The sequence below is a fragment of the Macaca nemestrina genome, chromosome 6 (assembly GCF_043159975.1).
Source record: "Macaca nemestrina isolate mMacNem1 chromosome 6, mMacNem.hap1, whole genome shotgun sequence".
Taxonomy (NCBI): domain Eukaryota; kingdom Metazoa; phylum Chordata; class Mammalia; order Primates; family Cercopithecidae; genus Macaca; species Macaca nemestrina.
Genome location: NC_092130.1, coordinates 41,912,871 through 41,939,073, shown reverse-complemented (window position 1 = coordinate 41,939,073; position 26,203 = coordinate 41,912,871). Strand labels below are relative to the sequence as shown.

The window sequence follows — 26,203 nt, the reverse complement described above, 5'->3', positions numbered from 1 at the left end:
TCCCAGCTGGTAATTGAGTTTCGTTGTCAGGGCTATCATCTAGATCAGGTGAGAAAATGGGTGAAAACTATGCCAAGTGCCATTACTGGTCAATTTTATTTAAAAGTTTTCTCAAACCTAGAGAAAGCAAACCATGCACCACCTTGACTCCTCAACTAGGCTTCCTAAACTACCAAAGAGGCTCTCTAAGCACCTCAACCTTGGGGGAAAACAAAGAAAACAAATCCTCTTCTGCTCTGAACCTGGCCTAGGAGCCCTGCTTTACTGGACCAGCACCTGCTCTTGGATGGGCTACTACTCTCCTACCCAGTGTAAGGTATGTAAGATGAAGGAGCGTGGGAGGGAGAGGGCCCAGGCCTAGTTTCTGCTATTCCATCTGGACCATTCTATTATAGGACTCAAAGACAGATACAGAGATAACTTTGGAATAAGGCCTGGGATAAAATTTTGGTGTTATCACTAAAAGAGCTGCTACTTAACCTTCTTTTGTTGTTTCATCACCTGTAAAATTGGGTACCTCCATGGGATGCTGGGTTATGGAATAATACACTTAACATACCTTAAACAAACAAACAAACAAAAAGGAAGCAAGATTCCCTTTGGCATGCATGTAGAATGGGGGAGAATACAAATTAGTGTGGCCCCAGCAACCTGAACCTTCTTCCTCTACCATAACTCTGGGATTGTGACCTCAGAAAAACTTTGCATATACCTTTCCATAGACAAATGTAGTAAACACAACTCAAATCCAAGGCTGAAACGCTACTGGGCATGACTAATCTGAGGTATGCCTTGGAGAACTCACTGTCTCCACAGTTCAGGCCTTTCTAGACCAGTCCTAAAAAATCTCAAGCACACAAAGTATATTCTTAAATATGGTTTAATACTCTTCTCCATTTCTGTACATCACAACACCAAGATTTTGCTGCTTAGGATCTCTCTGCAGAGGCTATAGAGAATGCAAAGGCTACGGTTTTCACCCCCTCTTATTTATGTGTTTGTATGTGTAAGTGTAATACATATCAGTATATATTGATACACACATCAATATATAATGCAATATATATCACCGAAGAGAACACACTGATTAAAGAAATACAAAAATTTGGCATCATTTCCAAACTTAAATAGTAAAAATAAAAACTACAAAAGGAGCTGCATACCCTAAATGTATCATGTGAAACAACAAGCATATTCAAAAATGTAAATTTACATCCAATTTCTCTGGTCTTGTCCTATCACATCAGACCCATTTACAATGGCGAAACCCTCAGGTACTGCTGTGAAGAGAGCATGTTTGCTCGCTCTTGGGTGTTCTGCAAACAAATAGCAGAGCCCAAAGCAAAAAAGCCTGTTCCGGTGAAGTCTCCCACGCTGGTGAACACCAAATAATGGACTCTTCTCACTGGGGGTTGAGACATCAGGTTACACATTGACAGACAGTATTTGGACCTCAGAGTACAGTGTGAGAACCAGAAACTTTACATTTAAGACATACTCCCTTCATTCAAGTGAAACAGGATTATTGGAACGATAGGCAGGTCTGTAACCTGGGAACAAGGAGCTGGTTCAGACCAATAAAGCTACGAGTGACTGAATCAAGTCAGTAAAGAACAGCAGTCAGGCACTAAAGTGTTAAAAGTACCCAATTTGAAAACCAAATGCACCCCACTACCCTATAGTCAGTGTGGAGGTGATACCAATTGACTTTTAAAACCTTTGGTCCTTCAAAGTCTGTTTGGTATACTTTTTTCCATTGCTACCACTGGGCACATACTATACACTTTGTTCAACTGTCACCACCTCGGGCACGCCATGACCCTGCATGTCAGCTGGGTTCAAGTCTGACTTACAGCCCAGCTGTGACGCATAAGCTTCAGGGTTTCAGGCCAACTTTTGGATCCAACATGGTCTTAAATCCATGGTGCCAGAAGCTGTGTCCCATCCCTTCCCACCCACCCCTCATTTCTCATGTGAGAGGTGCTTGGAAGTCCCACATTTGAAAAAGATGCTCCAACCCCACCAGGAGGTCAGGAGTTTATAATTACATGCAGTCATACATGTCTGTCGTTCCTGTGAAAAACCTTGCAGTTCATTTTAATAAATCAAAACGTTCACATAATCTCATGCCATCCAACACAAGGAAAACACATCCACCTCCCTTTTAACAAGGATTGACCCAAGCAAAATAAAATCCTCTTTAAATTTCTTCGCTTCCACTTAAATTGCATGTTTTATTTCTCCCAATCCCAGCAATAGCACAGAAGCCCCATCATATCCATCCCAAACTGGTTTCGAGTAGGTTAAGGTTATAGGGACCCCCGTCAGAACACTGATACAAAGGGCTCCCAAACGCCGGGCACAAATGTGTCTGCAAACAGATGGAAGTAAACAGTGCACTGGCCCAAATGCTTCATGAGTCAGTTTGATTTTGCAATGCAATTTGCATCCTTGAAACTGCCAGTCTGGAGGGGACGGGGTAGCGTGAGGGAGAGAAGTTGAAAGTGCCTCCTATTAGCTCACCCTTTCAACATTAAACAGAGACCAAGAGAGAAATGGTTCCAACATTTCACCACATATATTTCTTCTTATGCAGTCTAAGCTGAGAATGCCATGTAAATGGGTCACTGCGAAATGCAGCAATTTAATTTTTCTCCAATCAAAATAAGAAACAAACCAGTATGATCTCACTTCTATTAACTTTTGAAGGTTTACAGCAGTTAAAGTATTTTTGCTTCTATGTATGAAGGTTAAAAAAATCATTTTTTTCATAAAATACAAGAGCAACCAATTTCACCATCGAGTAAAAGTAAAAACTGGGATTCTTTTTTAAATTAGTCCAAAGTGGCATTTAGGAACTTAGTTGTAGGCTGCTGCGCTGACACCATGACAAACCAAAGTGTAGGGCTGGGTCTGGTTTTGTTTCGGTTTTCTTTTCAATATCCAATGCTCATGGATTAAGTTCTGGAAATGTTCCAATTGTAAGGCAGGGATCTGTTTGGATTCCACCATGGGTATGCTCCTTGGGTTGGATGCTGGAGGGTGAGGCACATTTTGCCGGACCCATGTCGACTACCTAGTAGTCATCAAGGTCAAAAAATTCATCGTCTCCTCCTTGGTATTCCATTCCCTGGAAATCTACTCGGTACCGCAAGATACCTGGGGAAACAAACCAAAAGGTAAATTACCTGTGTTCACGGAATGGGCATGTGTGTAGGGGGCTGGTCACTCTAATAAGGGAAGCCCCATTCTCTTGCAGAATTACAGAAAACAAAGAGGCAATAATAAACATGGGTCCAAATTAGGAACCTGCACCTGCTGCGTCAATCACCTATCTCAGCAGATAATGAGCACCTCGCCTGAAGCAGGGCTAGCCAGGAGTGACCTTGGCCTGAGACCCTGGTTTTAAGTTTGGTTTGCTGATTTGCTACTCACCTCCAATTCCACCAAATCCTTTCACAAACTGAGACCCTTCTTGTGATTTATCTGTGACAATTTCCAACGTAGCTCCAAATTTTTTATAGTTGTTAGCAAACCATTCCAACAGGGGCATACTCTCGATAAGCTCATGTTCCTGTCCGGTCTACAGGGGTGACCATGAGATACAAAAACAGGGGGGATTAGGATATATGAAGGCTAATTAGCCCCTCTCACAGCCCCTTGCCCACCTATCACTCTCATCCTCCCACTTATAGGCATGTCTGTGTGTAAAGCTCTGTAAGTCATCTCTGGTTTTGATAACATAATGGACATAAGCAGAGAAATTTGGATTATTTCAAACAACACTTCTCCTCAGACTCTACCCTCAGCCATGAAATACCAACACAAACACTCAGTGGGTTTTCAGCTTATGATTGCTACTGCTGACTCTAGAAGTCAGGCTGTTGTAGAGTCTCTAAGCAGCACCCCATTCAATGACCCCGAAGAGACAGGCCAGGACTGCTTTTGGGAGTGGCCTCATAGAGAACAAAGCTCTCCAAACCAGAATTTGAGGAAGCTACCATTTAAACCTATCTCATACAGGAGAGTGATACTTTCAACTGCTGTGATGCATTTAGAGCAAACCAGAGAAGCCACTGCAGTGGAAGAGCTGATCAAGTGAAGAAAGCAGCACAGGTTTCATAGTGCAGGAGAGACATTATGCAAATTACATTTTCCTCCCTATTAAATTTCAAGGATAATGAAATGTTTTCCTGATTGCTTAACTACTTAAAAACAAAGAGGGCCAGGCGCGGTGGCTCAAGCCTGTAATCCCAGCACTTTGGGAGGCCGAGGTGGGCGGATCACGAGGTCAGCAGATTGAGACCATCCTGGCTAACACGGTGAAACCCCGTCTCCACTAAAAATACAAAAAATTAGCCAGGCGTCGTGGCGGGCGCCTGTAGTCCCAGTTACTTGGGAGGCTGAGACTGAAGAATGGCGTGAACTCGGGAGGCGGAGCTTGCAGTGAGCTGAGATCATGCCACTGCACTCCAGCCTGGGAGACAGAGGGAGACTGTCTAAAAAACAAACAAACAAAGACAAACACAAACAAAAAACCAGGCCAGGCATGGTGGGTCACACCTGTAATCTCACCACTTTGGAAAACCAACACAGGAGGATCACTTGAGCCCAGGAGGTCAAGACCAGCCTGGTGAACACAAGAGCCCATTTCTATAAAAAATAAGGCTGCCCAGCACGGTGGCTCACGCCTGTAATCCCAGCATTTTAGGAGGCTGAGGCAGGTGGATCACCTGAGGTCCCAACTACTCGGGAGACTGAGGCAGGAGAATTGCCTGAACCCAGGAGGTGGAGGTAGCAGTAAGCTGAGATTGCACCACCGCACTCCAGCCTGGGCGACAAGAGCAAAACTCCGTCTCAAAAAAGGGCATGAGGGTTTGTGCCTGTACTTCTGACTACTCAGCAGACTGAAGCAGAAGGATTGCTTGAGCCCAGGGGTTCGAGGTTACAGTGAGCTATGATTGTGCCACTGAATCCAGCCTGAGTGACAGACCAGGACACTATCTCAAAAAAAAAAAAAAAAAAAAAAAAAAAAAAAAAAAAAAAAAGACCGGGTACGGTGGCTCACACCTGTAATCCCACCACTTGGGAGGCCGAGGTAAGCGGACTGCTTGAGCTCAGGAGTTCGAGACCAGCCCAGGGCAACATGGTGAAAACCCCCCTCTACAAAAAATTTGAAAATTAGTTGGGTATGGTGGTGTATGCCTGTAGTCCCAGCTACTAGAGAGGCTGAGGCAAGAGGATCATTTGAGTCCAGGAGGTGGAAGTTGCAGTGAGCCGAGATCATGCCACTGTACTCTAGCTTGGGCAACAGAGCAAGACCCTGTCTCCAGGGGGGGGGAAAAAAAAAAAAAAAAAGCTGCAGTAACTATGATTTGGCCTCCTTCCCTGAAGTCAGATTTGTATGTGGCAGATAGGAGATGACCACCTCCCACAGCCCCCCCAATTAGTATGAGGTTTGGTTTCCCAAAGCTCACCCTCTACACCGCCAGTGCTCTAGCACATGGATTTATGCTTGCATGTATCATCAAACCAAGAAAATAATCACATACCTCTTTGTCTGTGAAATGAGATTTATCCTTTTCTTGCTCTGGAGTTAGATAGAGAATTTTCTCCTCTGTAGTATTAGGAGAAAAAAATGTGTTAACCTGGCTCTCATATACTAATCTGTGTAAGCTCTGTAAGATGAGGTTAGATGAGAAAAGGGCTCAGGGACTCAATCTCTCAACCTTTTTTCCATAAGCATGTTAGCATACACTGAGTGTCTACTAGGTACAGTGCTTCAACCATAAGGAACATCAGAGATGCTCAAGATACAGTCCTGGTCCTCAGCAGATTTAACAATCTTAAGCAGACGTTAAACAGTTCAAGCAGAAAAGTCTATGCAGGAATGTACTACAGACTGAAGGAGCAGGGAACAAGGGGTAGATCTACCTTCTGACCGCTCCTGAAATCAGCCATCCCTCCCAATCTCCACCCCAGGCTTCCTGGCTCAGTAACAAATAGCAACCTTATTTTCTAATTCTCATACCTTCTGTGCCTTGGCAATGAAGAACATATCTCATTATATCCAGATTTTCATAGACTATTAGAATTTCTACAGCTCCCATTTCCAAAGCCTTTAGTGTATCTTCAACACCAAAACAGTACTTGCCCGTGTCCTGGCTGATTTCATCGAAGTATCGTCCTGTGATTAGGGATCAGTCAACAGGACATAATAAGTTTCCCTAGTAGATACAAACATACCTATTCAACCTAGAGACTACAGAAGATAAAAAATAATGCTTTCACTGAGGCAAAAGAGTTAATAAAAATACTAAATATCGCCGGGTGCGGTGGCTCACGCCTGTAATCCCAGCACTTTGGGAGGCCGAGGCGGGCGGATCACAAGGTCAGGAGATCGAGACCACGGTGAAACCCCGTCTCTACTAAAAATACAAAAAATTAGCCGGGCACGGTGGCAGGTGCCTGTAGTCCCAGCTACTTGGGAGGCTGAGGCAGGAGAATGGCAGGAACCCGGGAGGCGGAGCTTGCAGTGAGCCGAGATTGCGCCACTGCACTCCAGCCAGGGGGACAGAGCGAGACTCCGTCTCAAAAAAAAAAAAAAAAACAAAAAACTAAATATCCTCTTTTTACATTTTTGGTACCTTGTCTCATACATACAAACACGTATATATGTACACACACACACGAAAACATTTCACAGAATATGCAGTTGCATTTCACCGATACCTATTAATTTCTTCTCTTGAATGAATTTCACGTTGGAGAGGACTTCAGTAGATAACTCAATAGCTTGGTTGAATCCATTTTCACCACCATAGGATATATCAACTAATTTTAAAACTTTTGATTGTAACCTCTGACACACAAAAAAAAATTATTAGTATTTATTGGTACTTATTTAAAATATTATTAAAACACCTTTACCCAAACCCACTAACTCTCAATGGCATGCAAAGCTCAGCATTATGATCACTGAAGTCTAAATATGGGGAAGGAGCCCAGTTTAATCAAAAGCTGCTCTTACAGTGAACAGCACTGCCAGGGTAAACTTTCCCAGCCAATTACATCACACATTTTATTAGACCTACTATAGGACAACTCATTAAGTTCAAACAAAAATAAGTTATTGTGGAGGAAAGGGGGAACCACTGGCTCCTGCAAAATAAGGTAACGGAAGTTAAGACGGGCTGGGTAGGGTGGCTCACATCTATAATCCCAGCACTTTGGGAAGCTAGGACAGGCAGACAGTTTGAGCCCAGGAATACTGAGACCAGCCTAGGCAACATGGTGAAACCTCGCCTCTACCAAAAAGTACAAAAATTAGCTGGGCATGGTGACACATCCCTGTAGTCCCAGGTACTTGGGAGGCTGAGCTGGGAGGATCACTTGAACCCGGGAGATCGAGGCTGCAGTGAGCCATGATTGCACCACTGCACTTCAGCCTAGGCAAGACAGCCAGACCCAGTCTCAAAAAAAAAAAAAAAAAAAAAAAAAAAAAAAAAAAAAAAGAGAAAAAAGGTGTTAAGGCAATTTCCTTGGTGGACCTTCTACCGTAAGGTTACTTCCTCCAGAAGACCTTGGAAATGTATTATGGCTGAGCCCATGTTATAAAATGGGCTTTAAATGCTTTAGGCAGAATCAGCTGTCATATTGCTGAGAGCTTTGCTGCTATGTATCTCCAAGAATAAATCAGAAAAAGAAAATAAGGAACAGGTTTTAGTTTATTTGAAATCAAACTCCATTCTACAGCCAATTCTGACGACCCAACTAAACCAGGGACCTCCAAAGGATCCATAAGAAGCCCACCTTAAAACTGGTTGATTTCGGAAGAGAAGGGGCTCAGAAAAGCACAGGGGAATGTTTCCTAATAAACATCTGTAAACCTGCCGTTTAACTCAGAGGTAGGTTTTTAACCCAGGGAATTTTAAAAAGATGTGTCTGTTCCAGTGCTCACACAGAGGACTCACCTACTCCTACCTAGGGACTTACATAATAGAGCATGTACTTCTTACTTACCTGATCAAACATATCAGATTGACTTAGTTCAGTTTTAAAGTCAGCAGATCCAGCTAAAACTAGACCAGCCACATTCACTTTGTCCCCAGAAATAAACAGCTGCACAGCAGTCTCTGCTACTTTCCGAACATAGTTATGTCGCTTTTCCATTCTTAAACGGGCAAAACGCAAGGCTGATTGACCTCCTCTACCTTTGACACAAAAGTAGCAAGAGAAAAAGGCAATTATTAAGAACTACAAGATGTCTTCAAATTAAAAATAAAATAATCATGTCATCATCCAAGAAAAGGACAAAGAAAAATCACCATTCCCTTAACTAAATGTTTAGCATAAACTGCTACTTGTTTTCAGAGAGCGACTACTAATTCTATGTCAAGAGAAGAGCCATAAGCACCAGTGAGGCACCCGTCATTCCGGGAGGCTTCTCTCCCTATCATCTGGATTCACTCCCCTCACATCATACTGTTTTCTCTTTTTTTCTTTTTTGAGACAGAGTCTTGCTCTGTCGCCCAGGCTGGAGTGCAGTGGCACAATCACAGCTCAATGCAACCTCCATCTCCCGGGTTCAAGCAATCCTCCTGCCTCAGCCTCCCAAGTAGCTGGAATTATAAGCACCCGTCATATTTTTGTATTTTTAGTAGAGACAGGGTTTCACCATCTTGGCTGGGCTGGTCTCGAACTTCTGACTTCGTGATCCACCCGGCTCGGCCTCCCAAAGTGCTGGGATTACAGACATGAGCCACCGCACCCGGCCCATCATACTGTTTTCTTATTGCTAGACACAAAGTAAGTGGGTTCATGTTCTCCTCCTGTATTACCGTGTTTCTTTGGGAGATCCACAGTGAATTTGTGCAGGACTTCTCTTGTGTTTCCTTGGAGTGTGCCAAAAAGTGCACCACTACCATCTATTACAATGAATCCAAACTTGCTATCATCTGAAAGTAGTGCTGTAAGAGCCTGAAAAGCAAACACAAGTACCACATGGTGAATCCCAAAGCTTTGCTAAGGTCAAAAAAACTCTGAGAAAGGACATATACAAGCCCTTTCACTCCACTCACCATGTTATTAGCACTGTGGAAAAACCATTCTATGGAATAATTTATAGACTTCAGTTATAATCATGTAACTCTTATGGACAAATCTGAACCCAATAAGGAAATAACGGATGGTATCTATGTGAAGCTTTTCAACATATTTGACATGGGCATGTAAATATAAAAGCACAAAGATATCTGTATGCCCATGTTTATAGCAATATTACACACAGCAGTTAATACTACTCAATCTCAAAAAGAAAGAAAAATTTGAAACATGCTACAATAGGGATGAAACTTGAATACATGCTAAATGAAATAACCCTGTCAAAAAAAGGACAAATAATGTATGATTCCACTTATATGAGGTACCCGGCGTAATCAAAATCAGAGACAAAAAGTCAAATGGTGGTTGCCAGGGGCTGGAAAAAAGGGGGAACAAGGAATTATTGCTCAACGGATATAGTTTCAGTTTTGTAATATAGAGTTCTGAGCTGGGTGTGGTAGCTCACACATGTAATCCCAGCACTTTGGGAGGCTGAGCTCAGGAGTTTGAGACTGGCCTGGGCAACACAGCGAAACACTGTCTCTACAAAAAAAAATACAAAAATTAGGTGGCCGTGGTGACACGTGCCTACCAGCTACTTGGAATGGCTTCAGTCAGGGAGGTGTAGGTTGACAGTGAGCCAAGACTGTGCCACTGTACTCCAGCCTGGGTGACAGATCCAGAGACCCTGTCTCAAAATACAAAAAACCTTTAACTTGTTCCTTTTTTTCTTTTTTTTGAGACGGTCTCACTTTGGTGGCCAGGGTGGAGTGCAGTGGCCATGATAGCTCACTGCAGCCTCGAAGTCTTGGACTCAAATGATCCTTCTGTCTTAGCCTCCCAAAGTGCTGGCGTTACAGGCATGAGCCAGCATGCCTTTAAAGGTAGTACAGCTAGTGATTCTGAGTTTTATGAGGAAAACCTTCCTTATATGTTAACTTTATATCCCCATTATTTATGCCTTCCCAAAGAGAAAATATTGAAACAGTCCTGGGACATACATAGATAAGAGTTCTCACAATGGAATCGGAATACTACACACTTAGTAGATCTCTAACTGCCAGAGGACAATCTCTTTGGAAGTAAGAAACTGTTACCCATTCCGTTTTATTTTTATAAACTGATCCTCCTGTTTGGCCTCCCAAAGTGCTGGGATTACATGGGTGTGAGCCACAAAACCTGGCCTTACCATTCCATTTTAGGAAAACAGCCCCTTCAATAACTGACTAGAAAGCAGATGGATCAACTAAAAATCCATCTTTAACAAAACCATGCTAGATAGTTAGCATTAAGATATGAATATTGTGGCTGGGAGTGGCGGCTCATCCCTGCAATGGCATTCTGAGAGGCCAAGGTGGGTGGATCACTTGAGGTCAGGAGTTTCAGACCAGCCTAGCCAACATAGTGAAATCTTGTCTACTAAAAATACAAAAATTAGCTGGGCGTGGTGGTGCACACTTGTAATCCCAGCTAGTCTGGAGGCTGAGGCAGGAGAATCACTTGAATTCAGGAGGTGGAAGGTGCAAGGAGCCGAGATCGTGCCACTGTACTCCAGCCTGGGCAACAGAGCAAAAATCAATCTCAGAAAAAAAAAAGAAAAAAAATAGGCCTTGAATATGAATATTGCACATTAATAATACAGCCTTATCAAAATGACCTGTTAGGTAGATTGAAGTTTTCAATAAATCTGCTTATCAGGGAACAGGCTTATCCCTTATTAGAATATATAATTACCCTGATAAACGGGATATAACCCTCTCAGTTAAAGCTAAAATGTACAAAGTTAGCAAGATTAAACAGTATCTTAGAAAAGGAGTTAAGGTTTGGAAAAAAGCCAATAAGGCTAACTCAGTAAGTGAGCAAAAGCCAGACAACATGGGTACCTGGCACTGTTTAAATCAACAAGATTCAAAATCTGCTTTCATCCAACCAGATACAGGTAAGTGGTTTCAGTGGCTAAGAGGCTCCCTGAAGAACCATCTGCTGTAAGTACAGTGTGGTAGTGAAGAGAAAAACAGTCTGGATTGTCTATGTAGTCGACCAAGATCCAACTATAAATGGACTTCCCATCAAGTTAGCAAAAATCATCTATTGTAAACTGTCGACAAATGTCAGTTCTAATTCCACTGTAGAGGTTTTTCCTAGGTTGATGAAAGGCAAGAGACTGAACTAGGAGCCAGCTGTGAATTCTTGATTGTTCTACTGTTGACTGATTTAGGTCACTCTAATGAGGTTTCCTTTCCACCGTTCAAGTTCATCTTATGGCAGCTTTGTCACTCAAAAGTTTCATGGGGAAAGGGAGAAAATGAGTTCTTACAGTTTTGCTACTAAAAAGTTTACAATTTGTTATGTGAAAACTGAGTGCAATAACTCAGAGTATAACTGGACTGCTTGTAACACAATGGACACACACTCGAGGAAATGGGTACTCTATTTTCCATAGTGTGATAGCTCACATCGCATGCCTGTATCAAAACATCTCATGTACCCCACATACACCTACTATGTACCCACAAAAAAAAAAAAAAAAAAAAAAAAAATACACACACACACACAGACACACACACACTTTGGGAGGCTGAAGCGAGCAGATCACTTGAGGCCAGGAGTTTGGGACAAGCCTGGCCAACATGGCAAAACTCTGTCTCCACTAAAAAAATACAAAAAATTAGCCAAGCATGGTGGCGCACACCTGTAATCCCAGCTATTCAGGAGGCTTGAGGCACAAGAATTGCTTGAACCATAGAGATGGAGGTTGCAGTGAGCCAAGATTGCGCCACTGCACTCCAGCCTGGGCGACAGTGCGAGACTGTCTCAAAACATGCTCAACGACTAGTGTCATAATAAATGTAAATTGCCTTACTTTTTGAAAATAGCTGTGTAAAATGGTACAACTGTTTGGAAAACAGTCTAGCAACTTCTTCAGAGTTAAACATAATTACTATATAACCTACACAATTCCACAAATCCAAGAAACATGAAAATGTATGGTCACACAGAAACTTGTCCATGAATGTTCACAGCAGCATTATTCATAACAGCCAAACAGTGCAAACCCAAATGTAAAACTGATGAAAAGATACATAAAATATAAAATATGGCATATATGTATACAATGGAATACTGCTTGGTAATAAAAAGCAATGAAGTGTACTGATGAATGCTATAAAGTATAAAGTAAAAGAAGCCAGTCACAAAAGGCCACAAACTATAGGATTCTATTATATAAAATGTCCAGGCTGGGCGGGGTGGCTTATGACTGTAATCCTAGTACTTTGGGAGGCTGACGCAGGCGGATTACGAGGTCAGGAGTCTGAGACCAGCCTGATCAATGTGGTTAAACCTCGTCTCTACTAAAAACACAAAAAAATTAGCTGGGTGTGGTGGCATGTGCCTGCAATCCCAGCTACTCAGGAGGCTCAAACAGGAGAATCCCTTGAATCTGGGAGGCGGAGCTTGCAGTGAGCCTGGGTGACTCCAGCCTGGGTGACAGAGCGAGACTCCTTCTCAAAAATAAATAAATAAATAAATAAATAAATAAATAAATAAATGAAATCCAGCACAAGCATATCTACGGAAAGAAAACATAGTGGTTGCTTAGAATGAGAGAGGTAAGTGGGAGGGAGGGGGCACTGACTGCTAACGGGGATGGGGAAAGAATTCTGGAGTGATGAAAATGTTCTGGGCTTGACTTCTTACCTCTGTATGGAATTTGTTGTCACACAAATACAATGACGTATTAATTGGTTTGAAAGGTTCAAAGTCAATGTTGACTTTCTTTTCCTTTCCTTCTTCTGTTACAATTGTTCCACAGTATACAACCAGACCATTTGGAGGTACTGCAAAGAACACAAACAATTTGTCTACTTTATTCCACACCCAGTTTTTCCTCAATCAATAGAAAATGTTCCATAGCCTATTTTCCCTGCCTGACCCTTTAAGTCATAATTTAAATAAAGCAGAAAAAGCCTGATATCTCTCAGGCAGAACTCTCTCCCTGATTTTAAAACTTCCTCTGAGATGTTTCAGTAGGATTTATTCTTTAAAGTAAACAGGCTGGACATGGTGGCTCACGCCTGTAATCCCAGCACTCTGGGAGGCCAAGGTGGGCAGATCACCCGACGTCAGGGATTCAAGACCAACCTGGCCAACATGGTGAAACCCCGTCTCTACTAAAAATACAAAAATTAGCCAGGCATGGCAGCGGGCACCTGTAATCCCAGCTACTCAAGAGGCTGAGGTGGAAGAATTGCTTAAACCTGGCAGGCTTGCGGTAAGCTGAGATCGGATTACTGCACTTCAGCCTCTGGGTGACAGAGACTGTGTCTCATCCCGGAAAAAAAAAAAAAAAAATTGAGATGATGTCTCACTCTGTCACTCAGGTGAGTGTGCAGCAGCAAGATCGTGGCTCACTGCAACCCACCTCCCGGGTCCAATCGATTCTCCCGCCTCAACCTCCAGAGGAGATGGGACTACAGGTGTTTGCCACTAGCCCTGGCTAACTTTTGTATTTTTTGTAGAGACAGGGTTTCACCATGTTGCCCAGGCTGGTCTCGAATTCCTAACCTCAAGTGATCCACCTGCCTCAGCTTCCCAAAGTGCTGGGATTACAAGCGTGAGTCACTGCGCCTGGCCTACTTAACTTTCAATAAACAAAAAACAAAACAAAACAAAAAAGCTAACCACCAAGGGCAAAGAGACATTGATGATGGCTGACTGAAGGAAACATCAGTGAACAAAGCACCATAGCCGGATCACAGTATAAAACATAACCAAGATGCATAGAGAAGGAAAAGGAGCAAACTCCAGATTACCTTTGTTATAAAGTTTGAGTCTTTGTTGTACAGATGTAATGGCTCCCAGGACTGAAAGGCGGTTTACTCGTGACTTAATGTTAGATGCAGTTCCAAACTCATCTGCTAACATTTTTGCCACTCGTGAAATCTGGTCTTTGGGAGGAATGATCAATGATATCATGCTGGTGCCATTGCTGTGGAAGAAAGAATAACTCATTAGGGGTTTAAATATTACGTAAGTAAACTCATGTTTCTCTCTGGTAAAAGCAAGCTGAGGGAGATGCCCCCAAAGTCATGGAAACAAGTCACTCTCAAAGGGGTAATGTAGGGACTATCATAGTCTTGTTTATGAATGTACACACAGAGTTAGGAACAGTGTTCAGAATCTAGTGCTCAATTTGATTGAATACTGAGATAAGTTATGTAAAGAATGCACTTGGAGAGATACTTGAGAAACACCTCATTTCCGAAGGGTAAAGAAAGAAGCTATCTATGATACATAAAGAGTGTCAACAGGCTGGCATTTGGTAGTGAATCTGTCTATGGGAGAGCCTTCAAATATGGTGGTTGAGTGGGAGATGCCATGACAGGATGATGCAATGAGTCTTTCCAAAGTCTAGGCATATTTGTAATCACGAATTTAGCACACTAATGATGGAAAAGGAGAACTCTGGAAATCACAGAAATGTCCCAGTTATGAAATCTCTCTCTCGGCTGGGCACGGTGGCTCATGCTTGTAATCCCAGCACTTTGGGAGGCCGAGGCGGGTGGATCACAAGGTCAGGAGTTCGAGGCCATCCTGGCCAACATGGTGAATCCTTGTCTCTATTAAAACAACAACAACAAAAATACAAAAATCAGCTGGGCATGGTGGCAGGCACCTGTAATCCCAGCTATTCAGGAGGCTGAGGCACAATAATCACTTGAACCTGGGAGGTGGAGGTTGCAGTGAGCTGAGATTGTGCCACTGCACTCCAGTCTGGGCGACAGAGATGACTCGGTCTCGAGAGAGAGAGGGAGAGATAGAAAAAAAAAATCTCTCTCACAAACTCATTCTCTTTAAATGGCAACATATTAATTGTATTTGAGTTTGATCAAAAGGAGGTACCACTGACAGCCTGATAAATTCTGGGTGCCCTACCAAATTCAAGTTTTTAAAACTAAAAAACGGGACCAAAGTCTGACCCTATGGAAGATACCATCAAGGCCCTGCCACATGGGAGGTCCCTTCTGAGCAGTTACCAACTCATTTTTAAGCCCTCTTTAAATTTCAACACCAATGCCAGTAACATATCTTTTTCATCTACAACTTCCAAAGACACTTATCACTACCAGTCAAGAAATACCTCATTGAAAAATTCCTAATTCTATGCAAAGCAAACATAGTGGCTCACACCTGTAATCCCAGCACTTTGGGAGGTTGAGATAGGAGGATCACTTGAGTCCAGGAGTTTGAGAACAGCCTGGGCAACATAATGAGGCCCCCATCTGTACAAAAAATAATTAGCTGGACGTCACGTGATGCAGGCCTGTAGCCCTAGCTATTGAGGAGGCTGAGGCAGGAGGATCACTCAAGCCCGGGAGTTAGAAACTGCAGTGAGCTATGATTTGTCACTGCACTCCAGCCTGGGCAACAGTATAAGACTGCCTCAAAAAAGGAATGAAGGAAGGAAGGAAGGAAGGGAGAAAGGAAGGGAGGGAGGGAGGGAAACAAAGTGTTGGTGAGGATGTGGAGAAACTGGAACCCTTGTGGACTGCCAGTGGGAATATAAAATGGTACAGCCATGTGGAATAAGTGTGGCAGCTCCTCAAAAAAAAAAAAAAAAAAAAAAAAAAAGGTGGGGCGCAGTGGCTCACACCTGTAATCCCAGCACTTTGGGAGGCTGAGGCAGGTGGATCATGAGGTCAGGAGATCGAGACCATCCTGGCTAACACGGTGAAACCCCATCTCTACTAAAAATACAAAAAAAAAAAAATTTGGCGGGTGTGGTGGCGGGCGCCTGTAGTCCCAGCTACTCGGGAGGCTGAGGCAGGAGAATGGCGTGAACCCAGGAGGCAGAGCTTGCAGTCAGCCGAGACAGTGCCACTGCACTCCAGCCTGGGCGACAGAGTGAGATTCCGTCTCAAAAACAAACAAACAAAAAAACCACAAAACAAAAAAACCCAAACAAAACCAAAAACAAAACAACTAATTACCATATGATCTAGCCATTCCACTTCCAATTATACACCCAAGAGTGAGAGCAGGTACTTGCACACCAATTTTCACAGCAGCATTTTTCACAATAGCCAAGAAGTGGAAGCAACCCAAACACCCATTGGTGGATGAACAAACAAAAAAAAGTGGTGTGTGTGCACAGTGAAATATCATTCAGTCTTAAAGGAAGAAAATTCTGACATACACAAAATGGATGAACCTTGAACACACTATGCTAAGAAAAATAAGCCAGACAGAAAAGGACAAATACTGTATGATTCCACTTACATGAGGTAACCTAGAGTATTAAAGTTCATAGAGACAGAGAGTAGAACTGCAGTTGCCAACAACTGGAGTAAGGTGGAAATAGGCAGTTGTTTAATAGCTTTTTTAGTTTTACAAGATGAAAAGTCCTAGAGACTGGCTGTACAACAGTGTGAATGTACTTAAGACTGCTGAACTATACACTTGTAAATGGTTAAGATGGTAAACTTCATGTTATGTATTTTTTACAGTGATAAAAAATCCACTTAGTCCACTTATAATTTTTTTTTTTTGAGACAGAGTCTCGTTCTTGTTGCCCAGGATGGAGTGCAGAGGCACCATCTCATTTCACTGCAACCTCAGCCTCCCAGGTTCAAGCGATTCTCCTGCCTCTCAGCCTCCCGAGTAGCTGAGATTACAGCCATGTGCCACCAGGCCCAGTTAATTTTCTTTGTATCTTTAGTAGAGGCTGGGTTTCACCATGTTGGCCAGGCTGGTTTCGAACTCCTGGCCTTAGGTGATCCACCCACTTCAGCCTCTCAAAGTGCTGGGATTACAGGCGTGAGCCAGAGTGCCTAGGCTATAAGTTAAAGTTTTTTAGAGCACACACTTCCCCAAAACAGTAGTTCTCAATTTGCTGCAGATGAAAATCGTCTGGGGAGTTCATTCCACGTGATTCCTTTTCAAAAAGGATTCCTGTGAGTTTCGTTTTTCTCATCCTGATTTTTCTTAGTTTAGACACAACATGGATAAATGACTATTTAAAATTTTAGATGGTCTACATCAAATGGACTTCAAAATAAAAATACTATAGAGTAGCCATTCTTTTTTTTTTTCCTTCTCTAATATACTTGCTTTCATTCTCAAAACAAAACAAAACAAAACAAAAAACAAAACAAAAAAAAACCCCCAAAAACAAAAACCAACCTTTGGGCTTCAAAGGATAGCATTAGGAAAGTAAAAAGACCCACAGAATGGGAGAAAATATATGCAAATCATATTATCTCTTAAGATTTATGTAAAGAATATAAATAATATGTAAAGAACTCATAATTCATCAACAAAAAACCCAAATAAAAAATAGGCAAGGGGTGTGAGGAGACATTTCTACAAAGACATAGCATGTGAAGTAATCGAAATCTTGATCCAATGCTATTGGGAATGTTAAGTGGTACAATACTTCCAGAAAACAGTCTGGCAGTCCTTAGGAGTTTAAACACAGAGTTACCATATGACCCAACCACTCTACTCTTAGTTATATACCCAAGGGAATTGACAAAATATGTAACACACAAAAATTTGTGCTTCAATGTTCACAGAGGCATTATTCATAACATTAAAAAAACAACAACAAAAAACCCATATGTCCTACTGATAACCGAATAATCAAAATCTGGTACATTCATATGATGAAAAACTATTCAGCAATAAAAGAAATGACATATTGCATTAACTTACAGTACATCAAGTAAAAACTGTCACAAAAGAACACATATTGTAGACAGGGCACAGTGGCTCACGCCTGTAATCCCAGCACTTTGGGGGGCCAAGGTGGGTGGATCACGAGGTCAAGAGATCGAGACCATCCTGACCAACATGGTGAAACCCCATCTCTACTAAAAATACAAAACTTAGCTGGGCATGGTGGCGTGAGCCTGTAATCTCAGCTACTCAGGAGGGTGAGGCAGGAGAATCGCTTGAACCCAAGAGGCGGAGGCGGAGGTTGCAGTGAGCTGAGATGGAGCCACTGCACTCCAGCCTGGATGACAGAGCTAAACTCCGCCTCAAGAAAAAAAAAAAAAAAAAAATTAGCAGGGCGTGGTGGTGGGCGCCTGTAGTCCCAGCTACCCGGGAGGCTGAGGCAGGACAATCGCTTGAACCCAGGAGGTGGGGGAATGCAGTGAGCCGAGATCGCGCCATTGCACTCCAGCCTGGGAACAGAGTGAGACTCTGTCTCAAAATAAAAAAACCACCACATATTGTATAGTTCCATTTACACAAAATGTTCACAATAGGCATTCCAGAGAGACAAAGGTAGATTAGTGGTTGCCAGGGGCTGAAGGCAGGGAGGAATGCAGAGTGATTGTTAAAGGATATAGGGATTTTTAGGTTGATGGAAACACTTTTTCTTTTTTTAAGGAAAATATTTTTAAATTAGTGGTTGCATAGCTCTGGGAAAACAGTGAAATAATGCACTTTAAAGGGGAAAAGGTTGGGCGAGGTGGCTCACACTGGTAATCCCAGCACTTTGGGAGGCTTGAGGCAGGAGAACTGCTTGTGCCTAGGAGTTTTGAGACCAGCCTGTGCAATGTAGTGAGACACCGGCTGGGCATGGTGGCTCACATCTTCAATCCCAGCAGTCTGGGAGGCTGAGGCAGGCAGATCACTTGAGGCCAGGAGTTCAAGACCAGCCTAGCCACTATGGTGAAACCTCATTTCTACTAAAAATACAAAAAGTTGCTCGGCGTGTTAGGCATGGTGGCTCATGCCTGTAATCCCAGCTACTCTGGAGGCTGAGGCACGAGAACTGCTTGAACCTGGGAGGCAGAGGCTGCAGTGCAGTGAGCTGAGATTGTGCCACTGCACTCCAGCTTGGGTGACAGAGCGAGACTCTGTCTAAAAAAAAAATAAAAATAAAAAAAATAAAAAAGTTGGGAGTGGTGGCACACGCCTGTAATTCCAGCTACTTGGGAGTCTGAGGCACGAAAATCGCTTGAACCTGGGAGATGGAGGTTGCAGTGAGCCCAAATCGTGCCACTGCACTCCAGAATGGGGGACAGAGCGAGACTGTCACAAAACAACAAATCAAAAACCAAAAAAATATAATGAAACCTGTCTCTACAAAAATTAGGCCAGTATGGTGGCATGTGCCTGTAATCTCAGCTACTTGGGAGACTGAGGTGGGAAAATTACCTAAGCCCTAGAGGTTGAGGCTGCAGTGAGTTGTGATCACACCACTGCACTTCAGCCTGGAAACCAGAGTGAAACTGTGTCTCTTAAAAAAAAAAAGTGTGTGTGTATATATATATATACACACGGAAATGATACAGACAGTACATAATAAGATATTTCTTTCTTTTCTTTTTTTTTTTTTTTTTTGAGATGGAGTCTGGCTCTGTTGCCCGGGCTGGAGTGCAGTGGCCGGATCTTAGCTCACTGCAAGCTCCGCCTCCCGGGTTTACGCCATTCTCCTGTCTCAGCCTCCCGAGTAGCTGGGACTACAGGCGCCGCCACCTCGCCCGGCTAGTTTTTTGTATTTTTAGTAGACAGGGTTTCACCGTGTTAGCCAGGATGGTCTCGATCTCCTGACCTCGTGATCCGCCCGTCTCGGCCTCCCAAAGTGCTGGGATTACAGGCTTGAGCCACTGCGCCCGGCCAGGATATTTCTTTCTTTTCTCTGAGACAGAGTCTCGCTCTGTTGCCAGGCTGGAGTGCAGTGACATGATCTCCGTTCACTGCAACCTCCGCCTCCTGGGTTCAAGCAATTCTGCCTCAGCCTCCCCAGTAGCTGGGACTACAGGCACATGCCGCCACACCCGGCTAATTTTTGTATTTTTAGTAGAGATGGGGTTTCACCATGTTGGCCAGGATGGTCTTGATCTCCTGACCTTGTGATCTGCCTGCCTCGGCCTCCCAAAGTGCTGAGATTACAGGCGTGAGCCACTGTGCACAGCCAGGATATTTCTTTCTTTCTTTTTTTTTTTTTAAATTTGTGGAAGTTAATTATATAAAGATGGTATACAAAATACATTCATCATGACTAGAAATATAGGACCTAGGATATTTATTTTAAGGTCTCTTGGTCTCAACCTGACAGTTTCCTCTATAAAAGTCAAAGCATGTTTTCTCGAGGAGTATTAATTTGTGTTTTTACTAAATTATCAATAAATTCTAATTTTATCATGTTAAGAAAAGCAGCTATTTATATATATATATATTTCTGAGATGAAGTCTCACACTGTCGCCTGGGCTGGAGTGCAGTGGGGTGATCTTGGCTTGCTACAGCCTTCACCTCCTGGGTTCAAGCAATTCTCCTGCCTCAGCCTCCCAGGTAGCTGGGACTTCAGGTGTGCGCCACCACGTCTGGCTAATTTTTGTATTTTTAGTAGAGACGGGGGATTTCACTATGTTGGCCAGGCTGGTCTTGAACTCCTGACCTCATGATTCGCCTGCCTCGGTCTTCCAAAGTGCTGGGATTATAGGCATGAGCCACCGCGCCTCGCCTATTAGTAATTTTATAAGGAGAACAAGCAGAAGTATAAACAGAATGAAAACTACAACATATAGGAAATTAGAAGTCTCAAATTTGCCCTGACCTGATCTAAAAGCTGGCTTTAGTACAACAGCTATCAGTATAAATTGAGCTTGCTCACATCTTGAAGGCAAAGGCTGATCTGATATGAACCAAAGCACACTAAAAAATGTGGTATCACCTGGCCAGGCATGGTAGCTCACACCTGTAATCCCAGCACTTTGGGAGGCCGAGGGGGGTGGATGACCTGAGGTCAGGAGTTTGAGACCAGCCTGGCCAACATGATGAACCCCCATCTCTACTAAAAATACAAAAATTAGCTAAGTGTGGTGGCACACGCCTGTAATCCCAGCTACTTGGAAGGCTGAGGCAGGAGAATCACTTGAACTTGGGAGACAGAGGTTGCAGTGAGCAGAGCTCGTGCCACTGCACTTCAGTCTGGGCAACAGAGCGAGACTCCGTTTCAAAAAAAAAAAAAAAAAGAAATGTGGTATTGCTTTATAAACTGTTTCTACCTGATATTTCATGAGTCAATAAAAGTTACTTCCTGAGATCCTTATAGATTATTGGATCTATACTCTTTTTTTTTTGAGACAGTGTCTCACTCTCTCACCCAGGTTAGAGTGCAGTGGCATGATCTCAGCTCATTGCAAACTCCGCCTCCCGGGTTCTCGCCATTCTCCCGCCTCAGCCTCCCCAGCAGCTGGGACTACAGGTGCCCGCCACCACGCCCCGCTAATTTTTTGTATTTTTAGTAGAGACGAGGTTTCACCATGTTAGCCAGGATGGTCTTGAACTCCTGACCTCGTGATCCGCCCGCCTCGGCCTCCCAATGTGCTAGGATTACAGGTGTGAGCCACTGTGCCCGGCGGATCTATACTCTTAAAAGTATGTAACAGGCTGGGCGTGGTGGCTCAAGCCTGTAATCCCAGCACTTTGGGAGGCCTAGACAGGCAGATCACGAGGTCAGGAGATCGAGACCATCCTTGCTAACACGGTGAAACCCCGTCTCTACTGAAAAATACAAAAAACTAGCCGGGCGAGGTGGCGGGCGCCTGTAGTCCCAGCTACTCGGGAGGCTGAGGCAGGAGAATGGCATAAACCCAGAAGGCGGAGCTTGCAGTGAGCTGAGATCCGGTCACTGCACTCCAGTCTGGGTGACAGAGCGAGACTCCGTCTCAAAAAACAAAACAAAACAAAACAAAACCAAGTATATAACAGGTTTAATATTGTAGTTAAGACTGCCAGAACCATCTAAACTTTCCCCTAATTACTGAGCATGCATAATCTCACAGTAGCCCAATATGCCAGCTTTAACAGAATCTCACCTATACAGAGTCCACTGGAAGCTGGCAAGAAGAAAGCTGGTTACAAAGTCAAATTAAATGGGCTTATGTGTTCAGTGACTAGTAAGAAGAGAAGCAGCACTGTGAACAAAATAAACCCCCTATATTAACTTTTAACTACAGGTGTTTAAAATATGAAAATGTCTCAAACTGGGTCCTAGAAAGCTTATTTTTATAAAGCAAAATTTCATAAACGTGTACTATGGTGTCTTCGGTATTTGCATTGGGAAGGGATCTCATTAACAGGAGCTCTTGCCCTGGAAGTTTTCTCCTAGTGGTTAATTCCACAGGTTTTCCAGGCAGAAAATGATTTTCTTCCCCCCGCTCCCTGCCCCCCAAGATGGAGTCTTGCTCTGTTGCCCAGGCTGGAGTGCAGTGGCACGATCTTGGCCTCACTGTAACTTCCGCCTCCCAGGTTTAAGCAATTCTCCTGCCTCAGCCTCTGCAGTAGCTGGGATTACAGGCGTGCACCATCACGCCCAGCTAATCTTTTTTTTTTTTTTTTTTTTTTTTTTTGAGATGGAGTTTCGCTTAGTTGCCCAGGCTGGAGTGCAGTGGCGTGATCTCAGTCACTGCAAGCTCTGCCTCCCGGGTTCAAGCGATTCTCCTGCCTCAGCCTCCTGAGGAGCTGAGACTAAGGTGTATGCCACCACAACCAGCTAATTTTTTTGTATTTTTAGTAGAGACGGGATTTCACCATTAGCCAGGATGGTCTGAATCTCCTGACCTTGTGATCTGGCTACCTCAGCCTCCCAAAGTACTCACCATGTTGGTCAGGCTGGTCTGGAACTCCTGAGCTTGTGATCCACCTGCCTTGGCCTCCCAGTGCTAGGATTGCAGGTGTGAGCCACCGCACCCGGCCCAGAAAAAAGTTTTCTTTGTAAGTAGATGAGCTGGCTGTCCAGTCCTCCCACTATCAAAAAGTTACTCTCAGATTGGCAGTCAAAGTTATATCTCCAAAAATCAGAATTGTGTTTGGGTGTCTACCTTGAAGGCTGGTTCATAAACTTTTGTGCTATTTTCCCCAATGAATTAGAAGCTAATCAAAGACAGTACACAGGAGAGTATGGTGTGTGCTCTGCTGCCACCCCTTGGATAGGGGAGCAAGTATTCTGGCCAAACCACGGAATCAAGGAAATTTATGATACACTGATTAAGTTATCATCACAAACACTTGCTAGGGCTTCTAAACTGTAATTTCCAAAAAAAATTTTGATAATTCTTTCTGGAGTTATGTCAAATTCTACACACAGGCCAATGGAGGGAAAAGACATTTGCTTTGGGAGAGGCTGGAAATGTTGGGCAACTAAACAGAACTTCCATCACAATCTAGATTGTAGGTGCCACCTACCTGACACAGGGGTCCACTCATGCACAGGGAGAATATGAAGAGAAAAGATGGGGAAAACACTTGAGTACCAATTTTACTGGCTTATGCTTGGTAAGTCAATTCTCAAGGGGCTTACAACCGTAGGGGTTTGTAGGAAGTTCTTTCTTTTCTTTTCTTCTTTGAGATGGAGTTTTGCTCTTGTTGCCCAGGCTGGACTGCAGTGGTGCAATCTCGCCTCACTGTAACCTCCGCCTCCCAGGTTCAAGCAATTCTCCTGCCTCAGCCTCCCGAGTAGCTGGGATTTCAAGCAGGCGCCACCATGCCTGGCTAATTTTGTATTTTTTTTTTGAGACGGAGTCTCGCTCTGTCGCCCAGGCTGGAGTGCAGTGGCCGAATCTCAGCTCACTGCAAGCTCCGCCTCCCAGGTTTACGCCATTCTCCTGCCTCAGCCTCCCGAGTAGCTGGGACTACAGGCGCCCGCCACCTCGTCTGGCTAGTTTTTTTTTTTTTTTTTTTTTTGTATTTTTAGTAGAGATGGGGGTTTCACCGTGTTAGCCAGGATAGTCTCGATCTCCTGACCTCGTGATCCACCCGTCTCGGCCTCCCAAAGTGCTGGGATTACAGGCTTGAGCCACCGCGCCCGGCCTAACTTTGTATTTTTAGTAGAGACTGGGTTTCTCCATGTTGGTCAGGCTGGTCTCGAACTCCCGACCTCAGGTGATCCACCCCACCCCGCACCCCCACCCCCCGGCCTCACAAAGTGCTGGGATTACAGGTGTGAGCCACCATGCCGGCCTGGAAGTTCTTCCTTAAAAGGGGTTGTTTTTTTAAAAAGCTGACATGCTCTGACTTACAGAGAAGAGCTTCCTAAGATGCAGTCAGCAGGGAATGCAATGTAAAGGGATAGCAGAGGTGAAGCCTCAGAGCTGAGGAAGAACAGGCAACAAACCCCAAAGATTTGGAAAGTTTAAGGCTAAAAAGGGGAGAAATTTGGGACAAATTAACTGAGAGAACTCAAAATGCCTTAGGGCAACTCTTCAAATAAGATAATGATGTGGAGGGCAAACCAATGACCTTAAGATAAGCAGCTACTTAATTTCCACTGCTGATAGTTTAAGAAGATAAACATTCATTAAGCAACCCTACTGTATAACCCAGTTGGGCAACCTTGCATTCCACATCCATGTAACATTCCAGAGGACCAAGGAGCAAATATACCTAAGAATGTAATCTTGTTATAGGATTCCACTTTAAAAAATGGCTCAAAAGTGTAGCTTGCCTAAGAATTGTTTTTTGTTTGGTAGATTTCTGCAAAGTTGATAAATGAAACAAAACTTGAAAGGTAGTCTTGGCTTCTTATTCCTTTTGAATTAGGTGCAAAAAATTACCTTTCACTAGTTTCCCTGCGTGCCTCTCCTCCTACCTTCTGTGGGGGAAACATTAAGTTTCTAAATTTTTAAAATAAGACACCTGACTAGGGAGGGGAAATGCAGATGATTAAATGGATGGCTTTTACTTTAAAAATTTAAAGGGTAGTTTATTTATTTATTTATTATTTTTTTTTTTTTTTGAGACAGAGTCTCGCTCTGCCGCCCAGGCTGGAGTGCAGTGGCCCGATCTCAGCTCACTGCAAGCTCCGCCTCCCGGGTTCACGCCATTCTCCTGCCTCAGCCTCCCGAGTAGCTGGGACTACAGGCGCCCGCCACCTCGCCCGGCTAGTTTTTTGTATTTTTTAGTAGAGACGGGGTTTCACCGGGTTAGCCAGGATGGTCTCGATCTCCTGACCTTGTGATCCGCCCGTCTCGGCCTCCCAAAGTGCTGGGATTACAGGCTTGAGCCACCGCGCCCGGCCTAAAGGGTAGTTTAATAACTTCTCATGCTTTGTATGTTAGGTTTAATACAAGCAGACTGGGCTGGGCACGGTGGCTCATGTCTATAATCCTAGGACTTTGGGAAGCCAAGGTGGGTGGATCACCTGTGGTCAGGAGTTGGAGACCAGCCTGGCCAACATGAGGAAACCCCATCCCTACTAAAAATACAAAAACTAGCTGGGTGTGGTGGTGCATGCCTGTAATCCCAGCTACTCGGGAGGCTGAGGCAGGAGAATCGGCTTGAACCCGGGAGGCAGAGGTTGCAGTGAGCCAAGATCCCACCATTGCACTCCAGCCTGGGTGACAGAGACTCCATCTCAAAAAACAAACAAACAAAACAAGCAGATTGTTCTTCCAGTAAAGATTCCAAATGAGATAAACATTCATTTACCCTCACCCCTGCAAGCCAATCAAAGTTGTTAGAACAGTTTGTGTAAACACCCAAAATAAAATTAAGGAAGTTGAATACTTCCATGACTTTTAAAGTGAACACCCTTCAGGGGAGAATGAAAAATAAAGCTCTCACTAAGGAGATACTGGCTACATAGGCAATCTACGACCTTCTTTAACCGTTAATAGTTTTCCTTCATTTTTCTACTGTCCCTATACTTTTCTCCCAAAAATCAAAGAACTAGTGAATCATGGGGTACAGCAATGACTCACATGCAGGTTGTAAAAACTGGGCAAAAAAAGAGACAACATACAGCAAAGTATCCCTCAAAGCTCCCAGGGACCTCTGTACTCAGATCCCTTCTTGTTCTCATTGGTTTTAGGGGCACTTTGGCTTATCAAAGCTTTCATCAATGCTTCACTCAGAGGATTAACTTCTGAAAAATCAAACCGGTGAAAACAAGGAATTGTAAACAGAACTAAACCAAATAAATAAATCCCAAACAAAACTCAAGTAGAAAGATAATTTATTTTTTTTAGCACAATCATAGCTCACTGTAGCCTGAAAACTCCTGGCTTCAAGTGAGCCTCCCACCCTAGCCTGGGACTATAGATACGCATCACCATGCTCAGCTAATTTTTCTTTTTCTTTTAG

General features: G+C 43.6%; 1 protein-coding gene across 2 annotated transcripts in view; it reads right to left on the bottom strand.

Moving 5' to 3' along the window:
• Window positions 1-864: 864 nt before the first annotated feature.
• The window catches only part of LOC105467074 (eukaryotic translation termination factor 1), a 39,156-nt gene continuing 13,817 nt past the window's right edge, over window positions 865-26,203 (bottom strand). For both annotated transcript variants that reach the window (XM_011716428.2, XM_011716426.3), the window contains exons 3-11: window positions 13,917-14,092; window positions 12,802-12,941; window positions 8,841-8,979; window positions 8,023-8,213; window positions 6,733-6,862; window positions 6,032-6,187; window positions 5,553-5,617; window positions 3,436-3,583; window positions 865-3,159 (exon numbers count right to left, since the gene is read on the bottom strand). In XM_011716428.2, coding sequence (XP_011714730.1) covers window positions 3,077-3,159; window positions 3,436-3,583; window positions 5,553-5,617; window positions 6,032-6,187; window positions 6,733-6,862; window positions 8,023-8,213; window positions 8,841-8,979; window positions 12,802-12,941; window positions 13,917-14,079 — 1,215 coding nt within the window. In that variant the 5' untranslated portion in view covers window positions 14,080-14,092 and the 3' untranslated portion in view covers window positions 865-3,076. The remainder of the gene's footprint in view (window positions 3,160-3,435; window positions 3,584-5,552; window positions 5,618-6,031; window positions 6,188-6,732; window positions 6,863-8,022; window positions 8,214-8,840; window positions 8,980-12,801; window positions 12,942-13,916; window positions 14,093-26,203) is intronic.